Source organism: Canis aureus, chromosome 15 (genome assembly GCF_053574225.1).
Source record: "Canis aureus isolate CA01 chromosome 15, VMU_Caureus_v.1.0, whole genome shotgun sequence".
Lineage (NCBI taxonomy): Eukaryota > Metazoa > Chordata > Mammalia > Carnivora > Canidae > Canis > Canis aureus.
This window is the reverse complement of record NC_135625.1, coordinates 39,335,067-39,355,161: the sequence shown is the minus strand read 5'-3', so window position 1 is coordinate 39,355,161 and position 20,095 is coordinate 39,335,067. Positions and strand designations below refer to the sequence as shown.

At 45.8% G+C, this 20,095-nt stretch overlaps 1 protein-coding gene across 1 annotated transcript; it reads left to right on the top strand.

Moving 5' to 3' along the window:
- Positions 1-16,604: 16,604 nt before the first annotated feature.
- ADRB3 (adrenoceptor beta 3) lies at positions 16,605-19,627 on the top strand. The gene is made up of 2 exons (XM_077849158.1): positions 16,605-18,221; positions 18,925-19,627. Exons 1-2 carry the CDS (start codon positions 17,026-17,028, stop codon positions 18,944-18,946), a joined length of 1,218 nt encoding a protein of 405 aa, XP_077705284.1. The 5' UTR covers positions 16,605-17,025; the 3' UTR covers positions 18,947-19,627.
- Positions 19,628-20,095: the final 468 nt, after the last annotated feature.

Below are 20,095 nucleotides of genomic sequence, written 5' to 3'. Positions count from 1 at the left end.
CCATGCACCGGGAGCCCGACGTGGGATTCGATCCCGGGTCTCCAGGATCACGCCCTGGGCCAAAGGCAGGCGCTAAACCACTGCGCCACCCAGGGATCCCTAAATTCATTTTTTACACACACACACACACACACACACACACACACACACACACACAGAGGATCCATAGACAACTTTTTTTTTTTTTTTTAACTGAGGAATGGACATTAAAAACATTTTTGGGGGCGACTGGTTGGCTTAGTCGGTATAGCATGCAGCTCTTGATCTTGGGGGTGGGTTCTGAGTTTGAGCCCTACAGTTAAAAATAAAATCTTTTTTAGAAACCCACTTTTTATGTTCTGTACTGTAAACTCTTGGAAGGGCAGCAAGGACATCTGAACTACTTTTTAATTTTCCTAAGTATATAGCAAAGCGTCTGCCATATAGAAGACTTTGAAAACATACTAAGCTGAAAGTTATCTGAGCTCCCCACCTGTGGGTAAACCCACCTTGAAAGTTTTTATGGAAGGTGAATGTAGGTCACAATAAACAGAGGACATCTTTAGAAGTGAAAAAGAGTAAAACAAGCAGACTTGTGTAATCCATCCTGTGCGGGAAGAGGAAGAGGAGCTAGGTGAGTGTGCTTTCTGTCACACGGCGACCCCCTGGCACGAAGCTGGCATTTCCACCCATGCTTCTGAGTCCTGCCCCTTTTTATGTTTCTCCAGGGATTATGCTATCTGCCCAGGCTGGATGAGCTTGGCATTTCTCCTGCAACACCTGCATCTTAGCATTCCTATATAAAGTTTTTGAGCCATAAATAAAAATCTTTTCTGCTTTATGTAACCACATAATGACTAGGGGTTTTATCACTTTTTATTATGGAATATTTCAAATACACACAAAAGTACAGAGGATAGTCTTTCCCCTCCCATATACCCATCACCCAGCTTCCAGAATGGTCAATACATGTCAGACTTGTTTCATCTGTATACTCACTGGATCATTTTGAAGGGAAGCTCAGTGATCCTATCATTTCATTTATAATTATATAGTATTGATAAAAGAGAAGGGCTTTTTATTAAAGAAATATAACCACAGTAACATCATCACACCTAAAAAAATCAGTAACTCTTAATATCATCAAACAACCCTTTCAGGGTTCAAACTTCTTGGATTCTCTCATATTTTTATTAAAATTTTTTAGATGTTTAAAATTGTAGTAAAGCATATTTGACATAAAATTTGACATTTTAACCACTGTTAGATATACAGCTCAGTGGCGTGGGTTACATTCACAGTGTTGTGTAATCATTACCACTATTTTTAATTTTTTCGTAACCCCAAACAAATTCTGTACCTATTACACACTAACTTCCCTCTCCCTGTACCCTGAGCCCCTAGTAATTTCTAATCTACTTTTTGTCTCTATGACTTTACCTATTCTAGATGTTTAATATAAGTGCAATCGTGGCATGTTTATCCTTTTGTGTCTGGCTCTTTTGTGTCTGGTTTATTTTGCTTAGTACAATGTTTTCAAGTTTCATCCATGTGTCTCAGTATGTGTCAGAACTTTATTCCTTTTTTTTAAAAAGATTTTATTTATTCATGAGAAAACACACACAGAGAGAGAGAGAGAGAGAGAGAGGGAGAGAGGCAGAGACAGGCAGAGGGAGAGAAGCAGGCTCCACGCAGGGAGCCCAATGTAGGACTCGATCCCAGGACTCTAGAATCATGCCCCAGGCTGAAGGCAGGTGCTAAACCACTGGGCCACCCAGGGATCCCCAACTGTATTCCTTTTTAAGGCTGAATAATATTCTATTGCATGTATATATGTATATACTGCATTTTGTTATCCATTCATCTGTAGATGGACACTTGGGTTGTTTACATACACCTTTTGGCTATTGTGAATAATGCTGCTATGAACATTGGTGTACAAGTACTTGTTTGAGTCCATGCCTTCAATCCTTTTGGGTTCACACCTAGGAGTGGAATTGCTAGGTCATGTGATAACTTTGTGTTTAACTTTTTGAGAAATGGCCAGTGTTTTTAACAGTGGCTATACCATTTTACATTCCTACCAGCAAGACAGAGTGTTCCAATTTCTCCACATCCTCTTTAACACTTGTTATTTTCCATTTTCAAAAATTACAGCTATTTTAGTGGGTATAAAATTCTGTCTCATTGTGGCTTTTGATATGCATTTCCCCAATGACTTATGATATTGAGCATCTTTTCATGTGCTTATTGACTATTTATATGTCTTCTTTGGACAAAGAAGTCTTATCTATTCAAGTCCTTTGCCCATTTTTAAATTGGATTATTTGTGGGACACCTGGGTGGCTCAGCAGTTGAGCATCTGCCTTCGGCTCAGGGTGTGATCCTGGAATCCAGAATCTGGGATCAGGTCCCACATCAGGTTTCCTATCATGAGCCTGCTTCTACTTTTTTAAAAATTTTTTAATTTTTTTATTGGAGTTCAATTTGCCAACATATAGCATATCGCCCAGTGCTCATCCCATCAAGTGCCCCCCTCAGTGCCCGTCATCCAGTCACCCCAACCCACCACCCACCTCCCTTTCCACTACCCCTTATTCATTTCCAGAGTTAGGAGTCTCTCACTGTCATCCTCACTGATATTTTCACTCCTTTCCCCTTTATTCCCTTTCACTATTTTTTATATCCCCCAAATGAATGAGACCATATAATGTTTGTCCTTCTCTGATTGACTTATTTCACTCAGCATAGTACCCTCCAGTTCCATCCACGTCGAAGCAAATGGTGGGTATTTGTCATTTCTAATGGCTGAGTAATATTCCATTGTATACATATACCACAGCTTCTTTATCCAGTCATCTTTTGATGGACACTGAGGCTCCTTCCACAGTTTGGCTATTGTGGACATTGCTGCTATAAACATTGGGGTGCAGGTGTTCCAGGAACCTGCTTCTTTCTCTGCCTGTGTCTCTGCCTCTCTCTCTGTGTGTCCTTCATGAATAAATAAATAAATCTTTTTTAAAAAACTGGATTGTTTGTCTTTTTGTTGTTGAGTTGCAGGAGCTCTTTATATATTCTGGATATTAAACCTTTATGAGATATATGATTTACAAATATTTTCTCCTACACTGAAGATTGTTATTTCACTCTCTTGATAGTGTTCTTTGATGCACAAAAGAATCGAATTCTAATGAAGTGCGATTTATCTATTTTTCCTGTTGATGCTTGTGCTCTTGGTGTTATATTTAAGAAACTATTGTCAAATCTAAAGTCACGAAGATTTGCCCCTAGTGTTCCTTTAGAGTTTTGTAGTTTTACTTCTTAAATTTATGTCTTTGATTCATTTTTAGTTAATTTTTGTATGTGGCATGTCAAAAGTTTAGGAACAGTAGAAGTAAAACCAACGAATCACCAAAGTAGTAATTAGTAGAAGTTTATTGTGCACACACTAAAAGGGTAGATCGTGAATGGGGAGCATCCAAACCAAACATGCTTTGAGGTTCAGAGGTATATTGTTATAAAGTAGTTTATATAGTGACGAGGTGGTGACTGCTTATTCTTTGCAGTGATTGGTTATAATGTTAGAAAGTTTTTAAGTGATAGGGAATTAGCAATTCTGGGGAAGAACTTTAAGTTTTGCTTATGATTTTCAGAGGCAGAAGCAAGAAGTGACCCAGGTCAAGTTAGTCTCTCTTCTCTTGCAAAATAAGCTAAATTAAGCTTTGCTTGTATGACTTAACTGGTTTTGTCTGCTCAGGGAATTTTCAAGTCTGGCCTTTATTTGTATTTGATTCTAACTGTTGTAAAGGTCCAAATTCATGTGATATTTGTTGAAGAGACTGTTCTTTCTTTATTGAATGGTTGTGCTCCCTTCTTAACCATCAGTTGACCATGTAAGGGTCCATTTCTGGGCTCTCAATTCTATTCCATTGATCTGCATATTTATCTTTATGCCAGTACCACACTGTTTTGATTACTGTTGCTTCATAGTAAGTTTTGAAATCAAGAAGTATGAATCCTCCACTTTGTTCTTCTTTTTCAAGTTTGTTTTGGCTATTTGTGGTTTCTTGAGATTTCATATGAATTTTATTTAAAATTTTTATTTTTATTTATTTTTAAAAAGATTTTATTATTTATTTATTTATTTATTTATTTATTTATTTATTTATTTATTCACGAGAGACACAGAGAGAGCGAGAGAGAGGCAGAGACACAGGCAGAGGGAGGAGTAGGCTCCATGCAGGGAGCCCGATGTAGGACTCAATCCCAGGACTCGATCCCAGGTCTCCAGAATCACACCTTGGGCTTCAGGCAGCGCTAAACTGCTGAGCCACCCAGGCTGCCCATAAATTTTTATTTAAATTTTTATGGGGAGGAGGGCAAAGGGAGAGGGAGAGAATCTCAAGCAGGGTCCTTGCTCAGTGCAGAGCCTGACACAGGGCTTCATCTTACAACTCCAAGATCATGACGTGAGCTGAAATCAAGAGTCAGATACACAACTGACTAAGCCACCCTGGTTTCCCTCACATGAATTTTAAGATGGGTCTCTGAAAAAAGCATCATTGGGATTGTTTTTTAGGTTTATTTATTTAGTAATCTCTACACCCAACGTGGGGCTCAAACTCATGGCCCTAAGATCAAGAGTTACATGCTTTTCCACTGAACTAGCCAGGCACCTCTGCATTGGGATTTTGATATGGAATGCACTGAATCTATAGATTACTTTGGATACAATTGTCATTTTAGCAATAGTGAGTCTTCTAATCCAAGAACATGGGATTTTTTTCCATTTATTTAAGGCTTTCTTAATATCAGCAATGTTTTATAGTTTTCAGTGTACAAGTGTTTTGTTTCCTTGGTTAATTTTATTCCTACATATTTAATTCTTTCTGATGGTATTGTAAATGGAATTATTTTCTTGATTTTCCTTTTGAATTATTCAGTGATTGTGTATAGAAATACAACTAATTTTTGTGTGCTGATTTAGTCTTCTACAACTTGTTGAATTTATATATTAGCACTAATATTTTTTTTGGTGTGGGTTCTTTAGTACTTTCTACATATAAGATCATGCTATTTGTGAATAAAGATAGTTTACCTTTTCACTCTGGATGCTTTTTATTTCTTTCTCTTGCCTAATTGATCTAGCTAGAACTTTTAGTAATATGCTGAATAGAAATGGCAACGTGGGTATGCTTATCCTGTTTCTGATCTTAGGGGAAAAGCTTTCAATCTTTTATCATGTTGAAGAAATTCTCTTCTATCTTTAATTTATTGAGTATTTGTATTATGAAAAAGTGTTGGGTTTTGCCAACATCAAACTTTTTCTGCATCAGTTGAGATGACCATGTGTTTTTTTTCCTTCATTCTATTAATATCACATATTACATTGATTTCACATGTTGCATTCCTGGGATAAATCTTACTTGGTTATGGTGTATAATCCTTTTAATATGCTACTAAATTTGGTTTTATTAGTATTTTGTTAGGGATTTTTGCATCCATATTCATAAGGGACATTGTTCTACAGATTTCATTTCTTGTAGTATCTTAGTCTGGCTTTGGTATCAGGGTAGTGCTGGCCTCATAAGATGAGTTAGGAAGTTTTCCCTCCACTACAAATTTTTAGAAGAATTTGAGAAGCATTAGGATTAATTCCACTTTAAATGTTTGATAGAATTCACTAGTGAAGATTCTTTTTCTTTCTTGGGGAGGTTTTTTTCTTTCATGAAGTTGTTTTTTTAAAGATTTATTTATTTATGATAGACATAGAGAGAGAGGCAGAGACACAGGAGGAGGGAGAAGCAGGCCCATGCCGGGAGCCTGATGTGGGACTCGATCCTGGGACCCCAGGATCGCACACTGGGCCAAAGGCAGACGCTAAACCACGGAGCCACCCGGGGATCCCCTCTTTCATTAAGTTTTTATTTAAATTCTAGTTTGTTAATATACAGTGTAGTATTAGTTTCAGGTGTAGAACTTTTTGGGTGTAGAATTTAGTGATTAATTACTTCCATACAACACCCAGTGTTCGTCACAAGTGCCCTCCTTAATCCCCATCGCCTATTTAACCCATCCCTCCACCCTGTTGGGAAGTTTTGATTACTATTTCAGTCTCTTTGTTATAGATTTATCTGAATTTTCTATTTCTTCTTGAGTCAGTTTTTGTAGAGATTTGTGTTTCATCTAGATTGTCCATTTTGTTGGCATACAGTTGTTCATATTATTTGTTTATAACCCTTTTTATTTTTGTAAAGTTGATAGTAATGTCCCTTCTTTTATTTCTGATTTTAGTAACATAAATCTTCTACATTTTTTTCCTTAGTCAAGGTGCCATGCACTTTTATTGCATTACATTGGGAGGAATGTAAAATCTGGCTTTCTTTTGGTAATTAAAATCTATTAGTTAGGATTGCATATTGTCAACCTGATTGGCTCATTATAAAACTCTCTTTCAGTTCTCACCTAATGATTGTATCAGTTTTTTTTTTTAAGATTTATTTATTTATGATAGACACACAGAGAGAGAGGCAGAGACACAGGCAGAGGGAGAAGCAGGCTCCATGCCGGGAGCCCGACGCAGACTCGATCCTGGGACTCCAGGATCACGCCCTGGGCCAAAGGCAGGCACTAAACCGCTGAGCCACCCAGGGATCCCCATTGTATCAGTTTTTGACAATTGTTGCCTACATCCATTATTTCATTGGGGAATGCTGTTTTAAAGAAGAACATTTTATTGAGTTCAAATATGCCAAAACAAGATGAAATGTATTTTCAAAGTCCAGCTTTCTGGTTCTGAAACTCAGTACGGTAGAAAGGAAAGTCATCCAAGAAAGAAGAATCTGGGGACCAGCCACATGCTGTAAGATCTTAGATAAATCACTTGCCTCTTTAAGCTTCTATCAGCAAAACTAGGGCACTGAACAAGACGACCTGTTAAAGCATCTCACAACTTTGACTCTCCAGAGGTCTATTATTTTAATTTTACATGTAATCACAGTTATGACCCGTTAGCCTAATGTTCAGGACACTAAGCCCTTAGTTCCTCCCCCTCATTTTACACACACACACATATATATATATATATTTTAAAGTAGGCTCCAGGGACGCCCAAGTGGCTCAGCAGTTGAGAGTCTGCCTTCCGCCCAGGGTGTGCTGTTTGGGTCCCAGGATCAAGTCTCACATTGGTCTCCCTGCATGGAGCTTGCTTCTCTCTCTGCCTGTGTCTCTGCCTCCCTCTCTCTCTGTGTGTGTCTCTCATGAATGAATAAATAAAATCTTAAAAAAAAATGAAGTAGTCTCCACGTCCAACATGAGGCTTGAACTCACCACCCTGAGTTCAAGAGTGGCATGCTCTGCTGAGTGAGGCAACCAGGTGTCCCTCCAAGAATGTTTCTTGTTTCAAAATTTCATTTACAAAAAAAATAAAAAACAAAAGCAAAGTTTCATTTACGATTATGGTTCAATCTATTGTACTTCCATGGTTATGCTTATCACATGAGACATCACCCTACACAAGCTGCTCAAATGGGAAAGACCATCCCATCCCTTTATCAAAGTACCCAATTCCCCCAGACTTAGCCCATGCAGCCCAAACTTGGGCCATGCAGAAAATTTCTCCCATTCTTCCCAAGAATGTCAGATGTCTTCACATCTTCTACCCCTTGGGCAAACTCTTGTCAGGAGAGTATTTTGTAAAGTCATTCACCCCAAGGTATAAGTGACTAAGAGACTTTCCCTTTCAGAGGTCTTTTCATTTTAATACAAACTTCAGTAAGAAGCATGCATTTATAGGGATCCCTGGGTGGCGCAGTTTGGCGCCTGCCTTTGGCCCAGGGCACGATCCTGGAGACCTGAGATCAAATCCCATGTCGGGCTCCTGGTGCATGGAGCCTGCTTTTCCCTCTGCCTGCCTCTCTCTCTCTCTCTCTCTCTCTCTCTGTGACTATCATGAATAATTAAAAAAAAAAAAGAAGCATGCGTTTATAATGATGGAATTTTAAGAAGAATTTTTTTTTTTTCCTTGGAGGAAGGCAACTTTCTATCTCCCTGAAATCACATGCTATGTCATCCTTAAAAGAGCAGGTCTGACGATCGGTCTAACAACATTTCTTTTTTAAAAATTAAAAACTTTTAAAGTTTATTTATTTAAGTAATCCCTATACCCAACATGGAGCTAGAACTCATGACCTTAAGATCAAGAGCCACAGACTCCTCTGACTGAGCCAGACAAACACCCCATCTAACAACATTTCTTGATCTATTGTTCTTCCCGGTGTGCTACTGTATCTCGGAAACTGTGCCCAGGAAAGATCGCCCTTGGGAACATCTCCAGAGGAGGTTCCTCACCATCCTTTTAAGCCAGTAAATCAGGCAAGAAAGCTACACTTGGAGGAGATGATAGTGGATGAGGGCCCTAGGGGCAGGTCAATCAGGGAAAGAGTGTTCAAGAAAACCTGTGGTGGGATATCTAGCCTTGGGAGTGAGGAAATCTTTCAGTAGGAAGGTATTACCTTTTGCCAGATTCAAAATTGAGAAGGGAGAACCAAAACCAGTGTGTATCATATCTGTAAGTTTGAATGTAACTAGGAATGAATGGATAAAGTTAAGTCATCTAGGATAGAGGCTCAGAATGATGAATAAATGTCAGCAAGTCCCCTTCCAATGTGCCTGACATATTAAACAAGGTAGGCAAGGCAGCTTAAAGAAGCGATGACAATCAGGAGCTTCTACACTTTTGCTTATACCAGTCCTACCATCCGGGATGCCATTTTTCCTTTTTTATGCCTTTCTCCATCTTAATCATTTGCTAAACACTCAAATCCAATTCCCATCTTCGTGAAGTTTTTTCCTGACCACCCCCATCTGGAAGTAATTCCTACTTCCTCAGAATCTGGCTATCACTGATGCCCACTTCCCTCTTTCTGCCCTTGCCATGTTGCAGTTATTCTCTCGTGTGTAAGTCTCACCTTCTAGAATGGAATCTGTTTGAAGGGAACTCTCATGTCTCATACCTCTTGGTATCTCTCAGAAGCTAGCCTGGTGCCCAGAGCATGGTTGTGTGCAGTAAGAGCTGACTGATGAATGGATAATCAATGCAATGGGGCAGGCATTCTTTCTCAGCTGTTTTCTTCCAAAAAAAGGACTTGCCTGTGGAATTTCCCTGGGACAGATGACAATGAAACGTGGAGAGCTGGCTAGCCAGTGACTTATTCCCTTTGAGCAAGCAGGGCTGGTGCTGGGTTTAATTTAGACTGCTCTGTCCTTCATGCTTTAAAAGGATTTTCCCACGACAGACTCGGGACCTGCAGTTCTGTGCCATTAGCACCACTACTGAGAGATGAGTGGTGAGAGATGCAGCCAAGTGTGCCGGCCTCTGACCTGGTTCCGCTTCTGCGCTGGGGTTGGAGCTTTTTGCAGCCATGTGGGTTTGTGGTTTCATTCCCAGCTCAACAGATGGAGCATGCCCATGTGGATTACAAACTCTGGGCTTTGGTGTAGGGGTGTGGGCTTGCATCTATGAGTGGGTGGACTTTGGTTGGGTGTACATGAGTATGTATACAAATGTGATGACTCTCTTTGGGGGTACATCTCCATATCTGAGTTTCTGCAGATTGTGCGTACATATCTTGGTGTGTGTGCTTTTGAAGGTGGGGTGTACTTATCTGCATGTATGCGTGTGTGTTGTGTGCATGTTACACTTGTACCCATCCAAAGTGAATGTAAGCAGCTTTCCAACTGGTTTTCAAGAAAAATGGCTCCTTTTTGTCCTCAGACCCTAACCATGGTACCACATGAAATGGATTCCAATTGGTCTACTGGCTCTTCCTTCTTCCTAAGAGAGGAATGAAACAATGGAGGCAGCCTACCCTGCCCCTAGCAAGGACTCCTTTCCTTCATAATGCCATTTCTTCTTGGTACTCTGTGGTTCTGATCGGGAACTGGGACCCACAGGAGCTGTGGGTTTTGAGTGTCCATGGCATCATTTGGAATATTTTAATGGGGTCCAGATACCAAAAAGGGAAGACCCCTTATAGAAGTCCAGGGCTGTCTTCCACTGCCCCCACCTCCTGGGAGAGTGGACATTCTTAGCTCTGGTTACATTCTTACATTCTTTTCCTCCTTGCCTCTCTGTTCCCCACCCCTTCCAGGATGGCCTCACTTTGGGCTTGCAGATAAACTGTGCCCCTATAAACAAAGCCCTCCTTCGGCTCCAGAGGAGCCCAGCCCCACCCTGACTGCCACAGCTCAGAATCCCACCCTTCCTTCACCGATTCTTCTTTTACCCCCTCCTTCACCACTGCATTAACTCCTTCATCTCCTTCAGGGGATGGGCGGGGTGGGGTGGGGGGGAGTGGGGGGGTGGGGGGGTGGGGGGTGGGGAGGGGAGCGGGGGCGGGGAGGCAATTCAGATTCCAGGAAGCAGAGGAGGTCAATGTTAATGACCTTGCTTCCAGTCTCTAGCCCTCCCTGCACCTCCACTCCCCTACCCTAAACCCAGTCTGCTCTCCAGTAGAGAAGGTAGAACAAGCTGCCAGCCAAGGCCAGAGGCTGGAGATGCAGGACAACTGACTTCTTTTCCCAGCTTCATCATGCCATTTCCTTTGTGACCCTGAACAGTGTCCTTCCTTCATCTGAATAGCATCATTTGTAAAAGATACATGATCATCCTAGCCTCCTCCCACTGCTTGTATCTTGTGTAGTGTCCATGAAGCAGCATTTTCACAGGAGTCCAGAACTGCTGGGGACAAGCTCAGGCATGTGAGAGCAAGTGTGACCCAGAATTGAGGATGGAGGGTTAAATTATGACTATCAGTATAATAGTTTCCTACCAGTAGTAGGAAAGGGCCTGTCTGCTCACTGGGGGACTGGGTAGAAGGTACAGCAGGTTCTCCTCTAAGATGTCACCTTGAGGTCCCCAAGACATGCCCTCCTTGCTTTTGTTTTTTTCTCTATCTTGAGAAAAAGCCATCCTATTTGATGTCTTTGCCCAAAGCTGCCTACCACAGCACTGACCAGACTGACCGCTTTGTGGGGACAAAGTGAAACACAACTCTCTTTGGGGCTTGGAGCTTTCTACTCAGCAGGTAAGGGATGGATCCTAGTCACCTGTCACTGGGGATGGGCGCAAGACAAACTGTGCGGCGCTGTGACAGCCAGGCTGGAAATTCCAGGCTGCCACGCCTCCATCAGCAAGGTCCAATCTGATGACTACAGCTGCATGGTGAGCCTCAGGATATTTCCTCCTCCTCCTGTTATCCATTTATCATGAGAGGGGAAGACAGTGCCCTCCTGCCTAGAAGCAAAATGTTTTGCCTTCTCTTGGGATTAAAAAAAAAAAGTGGCATTTTCCCCATCCCTGACTTCTTCAAAAACAGGAAACACTTTCCTCTTCCTTCTGCCACAGCCTCTCCCTTGACATCTGGATCTTGACTACCCCCAGATTTGATTCTTCTCTGATGGGCTTTTGGCCATCCAAAAGGGTTTCTGGGGCTTGGCTTCCTTCCTCTTTCTAGCCAGGATAACTCCTTGTTCCCAGTTCGGTTGGAGAGTAGGATCATGTGAGGCATTGGCTTCTTTGTTGGAGGAGAAACCAACAAAACCATCCTGGTTGTTTCGCTCCCTTTCCTTCCAAGCACCAGCCACTCTTTCTTCAGGACCTACTTCCTCTGGAAAGCATGGGATTATGTGAGAGAAGGGGCTGGAGCTTGTTCAGCCTGAGCCAGACAAGCTCCAGCCTTGTTTGAGCTTTCCTTCCCAGTAAAGAGTACGAAAAGAGATCACACATCTAAGAGGTGTGGTGGATCTGCCCTCTTCCAAATTGACTCCTTCTCCTTTATAAAATAAATTAATTTAATTTATTTTTTAAATTTAATTATTTAACATATAGTGTATCATCAGTTTCATATGTAGAGTCCAGTGATTTGTCAGCTGCATATAACACCCAGTGCTCGTCATATCATGTACGCTCCTTATTGGCCATCACCCAGTAACCCTGTCCCTCCATCCCCTCCCTTCCAGCAACCCTCAGTTTGTTTCCTAGAGTTAAGAGTCTCTCATCGTTTATCTCCTTCTCCAATTTCATCTTATTTTATTTTTCCCTCCCTTCTCCTATGACCCTCTGTTTTGTTTCTTTAATTCCAGATATATGACTCCTTCTCCTTCTCAAAAAAAAAAAAAAAAAACAGCTACAAAGAAGTCAGCCAAAGCAGTACCCTTGGAAGGCCAGGAGAGAAACTTACCTGTGAGCTGGGGGAGACCCTCTCTTGTTCTCTCCATCCCATACTGGGTTTATCTCTCCCCTACCTTCCTGGGAGATGATATCTCCCTGAACCCCAAGGAAGTCTTGTCTGGGCTGCAGGTGAGATATGTGACCTTTCCCAGCCCCTGAGGAGCAGCTTCGGCAAGAGTCAAGAACCTTAATGATGACTCAAAGAAACTAAAACAAGGATTTCTTTTTTTACTTCAAGAGTGAAAGTAATATTTCCTGGTCCCTTCTTCTGTTGATGGCCAGAAGCAAAGAGAAAAGGCATTGCTGGAAAATCCTAAACATCCACTCTTTCTCTGCCTGTATAAGGCCTTGTCCCAAGCTAGCACTTAGGCCCCAGAGGACCTTTGTTTCCCAGGAATGGAGGCCCCCTCTCTCCTCCCTTCAGGCTCCTTTCCTTGGGAAACTTCAGATATGTGTAAAGTTGGCCATGCTACGTTATAGAACACAAGGAAAATCTTAGCTTCTTTTCAGTTCTAGAGGCAGGGCCCCACTGGGAGTGGAGGAAGGTGCTCTGGAAAAGGATTCAGCTCCTTGGATGCCTGTGCATCTGATAGGAATGAACCTGTACTGTGTGATTGTGGCCAAGACTCAATTTCCCCTCTGGGCCTTGCCCTCTTAATTCTGTAAAATATCGTATTGGATTTTAAGATACAACATTACCTCTGATTCTGTCACTACCATCTTATTCCCCCAGATTAGCTGTGGAAGACAAGCAGGGTAAAGAAAAGGAAGAAACTTCCACCTCATTCGTGGTCCCTTTCAAGCATTTTAAAGCAAGATGGAGAGATTATGAATCATAGACTATAACACCTCTAACATATGTAGTCTTGGATGAGGTATAAGGCTCAGTCACCTGAGCTCCCCTGGGCCTCTTTATACCCTGTCATACAGGCACACACATATACATACTCAGTTGTGGTGTGTGTAAGACCAACCATAAGCTATTAAAACAAGGGATGGACAACAACTTCTGCCCTTTCTGTTCTACTGACCACATATTCTAAATCACAGACTATCACACAACTGCCCTCTTACACAACAGAATTACTTGCATCCTTGGAGCCCCCAACACAACAACAGTCTGGGGGGCCTGAATTCAGCAGATTCAGAGGCCCATATTCACGGTCTGCTTCCAAGGGCACAGAAGAGAGGTCATCTGGGCACCTAGGACCAGGGTAAAGCTCTCTCTGGGCAATGTATGCTTCTGCCCAGAGTTGGATGACCTTTATAGGCCAGGCAGCACTAATTCCCCTGGGGGGAATTAGGACAGCTTTCCAGAGCAGGTCACTTGCCTCCAACCTCATCTGATCATCAAAAATGATGGCAAGAGTATACATGGGTACATTGCCTGGGGAGAGTAATTTGGCAATACATTTTAAATTGCAAATATATATGCCTCATGCTACAGCAGTTCTATCTTTAAGAATGTATTCTACAAATATACTTATACACACGTGAAATGATGTGTTTCAAGTTATTCACTGCAACACTAGTAAAGATTAGAAGTAAATTAGATGTCTACTAGCAGCCAATTGATTCCATAGATTATGGTATAGCCATACAGTGGAGTATTAAAAATGGGATGCTATTGTGTATTAGTATGGAAGGATTACAGATAAATATTGTGAAGCAAAAATAAGCAAGGTGCAGAACAGTGGTTGTATTTTATGATCATCTGTGTAGAAAGGAGAGGACAAAAGCACATGTATTCATATTGACTTGTTTGCATATAAGATATTGCTGGAAGGATAAACAAGAGACTAGCGGTGGTTACTCCTAAAGAAGTTGAAAATCCAGATGAAGGGAACTTTCTAATATATGTATTTTGAATGTTTTGATGATTGAATAATGTGAATGCATCACCCATTCAAAAGAGTAAGTGAAAAAACACACAAGCACAAGAAAGAGAACAAAGTGGCAAAAGAGGGAGCCTTTCTCCCTGCCAGCCTCTTGGGCAGGAGGAGGCCGGACTAGGAATGGGAGCAGGACTGGGCATTCAGAGGGAAGCATGCCAAGTGTTCCAGCTTCAGCTATTGCTCTGCTTGCTCATAAAAGCTTTCACTAACAGGGGCCTGGGATTCCTCTGCTCATGCTCTCCTTTGGTTATTGGCCTAATCAGTCCCTATACTCCAGCACACTCATGTGGCTTGGGAATCTTGTCTTTTTTGAAAATGTAAACATTTGTATACACTTTACTGGAATAATGAGGTCACCCCCTAAAGCACGACAGCCTTTGAAGTTGCTTGACTTCCTTGCCCACTTATCTTACCATGGCCCCCCAACTCTGATGTCCTGGAAAAAAAATTGCTAAATGACACGTATATGTTTTAGAGATTACTCTTTAAGAATCTTATGACGCTCCTTTGAGATAACTGGCAACACTCTAGGGTGTTGCCAAACCCAACTTGAGAGTGATCGCCCTGATGACCGGCAAGAGGTTGCAGCCAAGACTCAAAGCCAAGTGTGGCCTGCTCCACTCAGGCAGGACCGGGGGTAGGGGGTGCCGAGGCAAGGCTCTCCACCTCCACCCATTGGGCATCCCTGTGCTTGGGGTACTGCATGGGTATGGAAGGCACTGGTTTGGGGGCCACTGACAAATCCTGCTTGTGAGTGAGCTGCTAGGACCCTGGGAGACAAAACTGGTTCTTTCTCCTCAGGGATAATTTTAGGTCCTCACGTCCCCTCCCATCTTTCTAACTCCCAACCCCTGGCTCAGCCTCCCAGAGGGATTGCTTAGACCAGTGACTATACAGGGTTCTTTTGAAATACCGAGCTGTTCAAAAGAGACATGTGAGGGTATGGCCCTAGAGGCAATTTCCATGATTACTTTATCCCTTTTGTCCCATTGTTATAGGGGAGGAAGGAAGACAGCTCCAGGATCAGGTGCTGATAGGACTTAATATAGGTATTATGTCTTCCTGCTCTCAACTTGAACCCAGAGGCTTATTTTCCAGCCTCACCTCTCCATACCTTGCTTGACAGGAACTGGCTTAGAGATTGGGAGAGCGTGGCTGGCAGAATCAGCCTGAAGTCTGAGGGAGAGAAGGAGCTTTGGGCTTGTCAGGTGAGGGAGCCTCTGATGGGGAGCTGCAGGAGAAACTTAAGAGGCCTTAAAATAGCAGGCCTATCTTTTCCTGCAATAGACGATGCAATGTGTGACTTCGTGTGACTTCCTCAGCTGCATGTCTTCTGACTTTTAAAAGTTTATGAATAAAATCTTTAAGAAAGTAGAGTGAACATCTTACCATTGGAAGAGGAGTGATGGAGATTTGTGGAGGGCTGGGGGGTGATGGTGGCTAGGCCTCAAGCCTCAACCTCAAACCCGTTTATTCAGTTTCAACATGTCCTCAAAGAATTTTAAAATGTGAAATTATCGAGAATTTTATTTTTTATTTATATTTTTAAAAATATTTTATTTATTTATTCATGAGAGACACACAAAGAGAGGCAGAGACATAGGCAGGGGGAGAAGCAGGCTCCCTGAGGGGGGAGCCTGATGCGGGACTATATCCCAGGACCCCAGGATCATGACCTGAGCCAAGGGCAGACACTCAACCCACTGAGCCACCCAGGTGCCCAAAATTTTAGAGAATTTTAAAAGAAAGGACCCATCTAGACATTTTCTAGGTGGAAAGGTGTGTGAAGGGGGCAATGAGCAGTGGGGAAGATGGAGACATTGAAACCCTGAGCATCTCAGTCTACAAGGAGCCAGATCAAAATTTTTAAATGAGCAGGCAATGCGAAAGACTCCTGGAAAACATGGAATTTCTCCAGTGACTGAAAAGAACAAGAACAACAAAAAGACAACAGAGAACCTGAGGAACAGGGAGGGTACAGTGAAATAGAAGAAGGAAGAGGGCACAAATCCCATCGGAATGAGGTCTTGGGAGAAGAGAGAAGACACTGGCTGCCCTCTTTTACTTACAATATTTTATTTTCTTTTTAAAGATTTTATTTTATTGTATTTCGAACGGGGGGGGGGGGAGAGAGAGAGCAAGAGAGCAAGCATGAGCACGGAGGAAGGGGCAGAGGGAGAACCAGACTCTCCACAGAGCAGGGAGTGAGGAGCTTGGGGCTCCAGGTGATGCTCCATCCCAGGACCCAGGGACCATGACCCCAGGTCAAGGCAGACGCTTAACCGAGGGAATCACCCAGGCGCCCCTACTTAGAATATTTTGGAGAAGGACACTCACTCAAGTAAATGAGGTGCTACTGCGGAAAATTTGGTTTGCCCTGGGAAGGTCACCTTTTCCTGGTAACAGGGCAAAGCGGTGGTGGCGTGTGCGGGGTGAAGCCCGCCCTTCTGCTGGCGTTGGGCTGGACCTTCCCGGGACCGTGCGGAGTTCCAGGAAACCGGCGGACGCAGCGCTGCGCGGAGCGAGTGCGGTGGCTCCGGCCGGAGTGGGCGCAGCGCGGCTGACAAGTCCGGGCGTCGCTACTCCAGATATGGTTAAAGGAAAACGCAGGCGTCCATCTCTCCTCCCCCCCTTCCCTCGGATTCCCTTCCTGACGCCCGGCTCGGTGAGACTATTGGCCGCTGCCCCTTTAAGGGCCTCCACCCCTCCGCCCCTACCCCCCCCCCCCCGCAGCGGTGGCACCACGCGGGTGGGAGGGGGGCAGGCTGAGCCTTCTGGCCGGGTCTCCTCGGGAAGATGGCTCAGGCCCGGGAAAGCGCTCCCACGCCCCGCTGGCCCCTTCCCTGAGCTGGGGGAAGGGACCCGTCCAGAAGGGAGACCCCTCCTCCCTTCCCCTCCCGCCCCACTCGCGCCGCGGGGATGGCTCCGTGGCCTCACGGGAACGGCTCTGTGGCCTCGTGGCCGGCTGCCCCCACCCCGACGCCCGATGCCGCCAACACGAGTGGGCTGCCAGGGGCGCCCTGGGCGGTGGCCTTGGCGGGGGCGCTGTTGGCGCTGGAGGTGCTGGCCACCGTGGGAGGCAACCTGCTGGTCATCGTGGCCATCGCTCGGACGCCAAGACTGCAGACCATGACCAACGTGTTCGTGACGTCGCTGGCCACCGCGGACCTGGTGGTGGGGCTCCTGGTAGTGCCGCCGGGGGCCACCTTGGCGCTGACGGGCCGCTGGCCTCTGGGCGCCACCGGTTGCGAGCTGTGGACCTCAGTGGACGTGCTGTGTGTGACAGCCAGCATCGAAACCCTGTGCGCCCTGGCGGTGGACCGCTACCTGGCCGTGACCAACCCGCTGCGCTACGGCGCCCTGGTCACCAAACGGCGCGCCCGGGCGGCAGTGGTCCTGGTGTGGGTCGTGTCCGCCGCGGTGTCGTTCGCGCCCATCATGAGCAAGTGGTGGCGCGTGGGAGCCGACGCCGAGGCGCAGCGCTGCCACTCCAACCCGCACTGCTGCGCCTTCGCCTCCAACATACCCTACGCGCTGCTCTCCTCCTCCGTCTCCTTCTACCTTCCGCTTCTGGTGATGCTCTTCGTCTACGCGCGCGTTTTCCTCGTGGCTACGCGCCAACTGCGCCTGCTGCGCCGGGAGCTGGGCCGCTTCCCGCCCGCGGAGTCTCCGCCGGCCGCGTCTCGCTCCCGGTCCCCCGGCCCGGCCCGGCGGTGCGCTTCGCCCGCCGCGGTGCCCTCCGACCGCCTGCGGCCCGCGCGCCTCCTGCCTCTGCGGGAGCACCGGGCCCTGCGCACCCTGGGCCTCATCGTGGGCACCTTCACTCTCTGCTGGTTGCCCTTCTTCGTGGCCAACGTGATGCGCGCTCTCGGGGGGCCCTCTCTGGTTCCCAGCCCGGCCCTCCTGGCCCTTAACTGGCTGGGCTACGCCAACTCTGCCTTCAACCCGCTCATCTACTGCCGCAGCCCCGACTTCCGCAGCGCTTTCCGCCGCCTACTGTGCCGCTGCCGGCGGGAGGAGCACCGCGCCGCCGCCTCCCCGCCGGGCGCCCCCTCGGCCGCCCCTGCGGCCCTGACCAGCCCCGCGGAGTCCAGCCGGTGCCCAGCGCTCGACGGGTGGGTAACTGAGGCGAGGAGGCCGGCGGTTCAGGGTCGGAAGGCATTCGGAGTCCCTTTGGGCCATTTCTCGGAGTTTGGGGTTCGGTAGGATAAGGTGGGGTTGGAGACGTCTCTGCGGCGAAAGAAGGGGGGACCTGGAGTAGGGAACCAACATGGAAGCCCGGACCCTTCCGTCTCCCGCGGCCGAGCACCTGCCCCAGGACGGAAGCAAAGAGGGCAGCAGATTGTTGTTCACCCCAGGACCTAGTGCGGTCCGGGGAATGCGGCTGTATCCTGAGCCGGCTCGGTCAGCTCCGCATTTTCTAGCTGAGTTCTTTGGCCTCCCAGATCTCTTGCCACCCCTTGGGCCGGCTTTGACTTGCAGGGAAGACGAGAGGCCTTCTCAGACTCAAGGCCTGAGCTCTGGTTTCTTTGAAAGGTGTGATAGCTACGGAGTGATGGTGAGAATCCACTCGAGGTCTGAAGGATAAGCGGGAGTTGGGGAGGGGGTGAGGACTGTGACTGTCAATTCTTCTCCTGGGTAGGAGCAGGCCCCGTTGGAGGTGGGGGGTGGGTATTTTGTGGCTGGGTGGAGCCCGGATGCTTCTGCGAGATTGTGGACAAATGCTTCCCAGCGTCCCTGACCTTTGCTCCTTCCCTCTACTGGCCCTGTCTCCACCCTGTGCCCCTCACCCCAAGATATGTTATCTCCATTTTTCAGGGCTTCCTGGGGAATCTCTTAGGTCCTGAACGACAAGAAACAACTCTGTCAATCCAGAACTTTTGGAAAGCCTCTCCTGGCCTCTGTTTAGAATGGGCCCTGTGGAACTTCCCAGCTGGAAATCTCTGACCTCCAGAAACTGATGACTTGGCCTTGGGGTGGGGAGGCGGAGGTTGGGAGGGGCAACCCTTACCAAGTGAGTTTTCACCATCCTCTTGTCTCTCTCTTCCTGAGAAGAGTTTTCTAAACCCCACCCCTGAATTTTACCACTACCTCAGCAGCTGAAGTACCCAGCAGCCTGCTCTCAGCTGCCCTCGGAGTCCCCATTAGCTTTGGTGGCCCACCTGTCACCTTGCTCACTTCTGTGCTGCATGCTTAGGGCAAAGAGGTCTCTCCTCCTTCTATTCTTTCTGCTGCCTGTGGACCTGATGGACCACTGAGTGTCCTTCAGGCTCGGTGGGCAAGGCTGGGAGCAGAAAGCTATAAAAGGTCCGGGTTTGGGGTTCTGTCCCTGACTCCATCACTACAGATTCCTAAGCACCAGCCTTCCCCCCTTTGGATACAGGACAGCTCTGATCTACCTCACAGCAGTGTCAGGAGGACTTCTTCAGGGTTTGAGGAGGGTGGAGGGTGAATTCCATTAGAGTGGATTCCTTCTTTTCCTTTTAGCATCAAATTAATAAATATTAGTGAATGCAGTTCATCTACTGCCTGCTTTTCTCCATTTCTTTCCCCTATGATCCGCTTACTCCCTTCTTAGAGCTGGCTTTTGAAAGATGCAATAAATTAAGATTAATCCTTGCCCCTTTCTTCCTACTCATTATGAAACAAAAGATGAAAAGTCTGTCTGGATGAAGGGGAGGGAGCTTAAGCCGTTGCCACTCCTGCATCTCCATCTTTCCAAAATTCACGGAATCCAGTTGCAAGTGGGTAGCAAAGCCATGCTGCCCAAAGGATTTGAGTGCAGTGCTCATAGGAGGACACAGTTTGCTATGCTCAGGATCAGGGCTTATGGAGTGTGTGTCAACTCCCAGGCTATAAACCAGTGGTGCCTTCATAAAATCCATTGCCATCAGGAACCAGTTTTGTCTAGTATTTACGTGTGTGTGTGTGTGTGTGTGTGTGTGTGTGTGTGTGTTTGGAAGCACAGATCATTGTTTGTGTTGGGCAA

Excerpts from the sequence above, each read along its gene's own strand:
- ADRB3 (XM_077849158.1), top strand. The coding sequence starts at position 17,026 with ATGGCTCCGTGGCCTCACGGGAACGGCTCTGTGGCCTCGTGGCCGGCT. Across the intron at positions 18,222-18,924 it reads CGGTGCCCAGCGCTCGACGG|GGCTTCCTGGGGAATCTCTT; the intron begins GTGGGTAACTGA and ends TCCATTTTTCAG.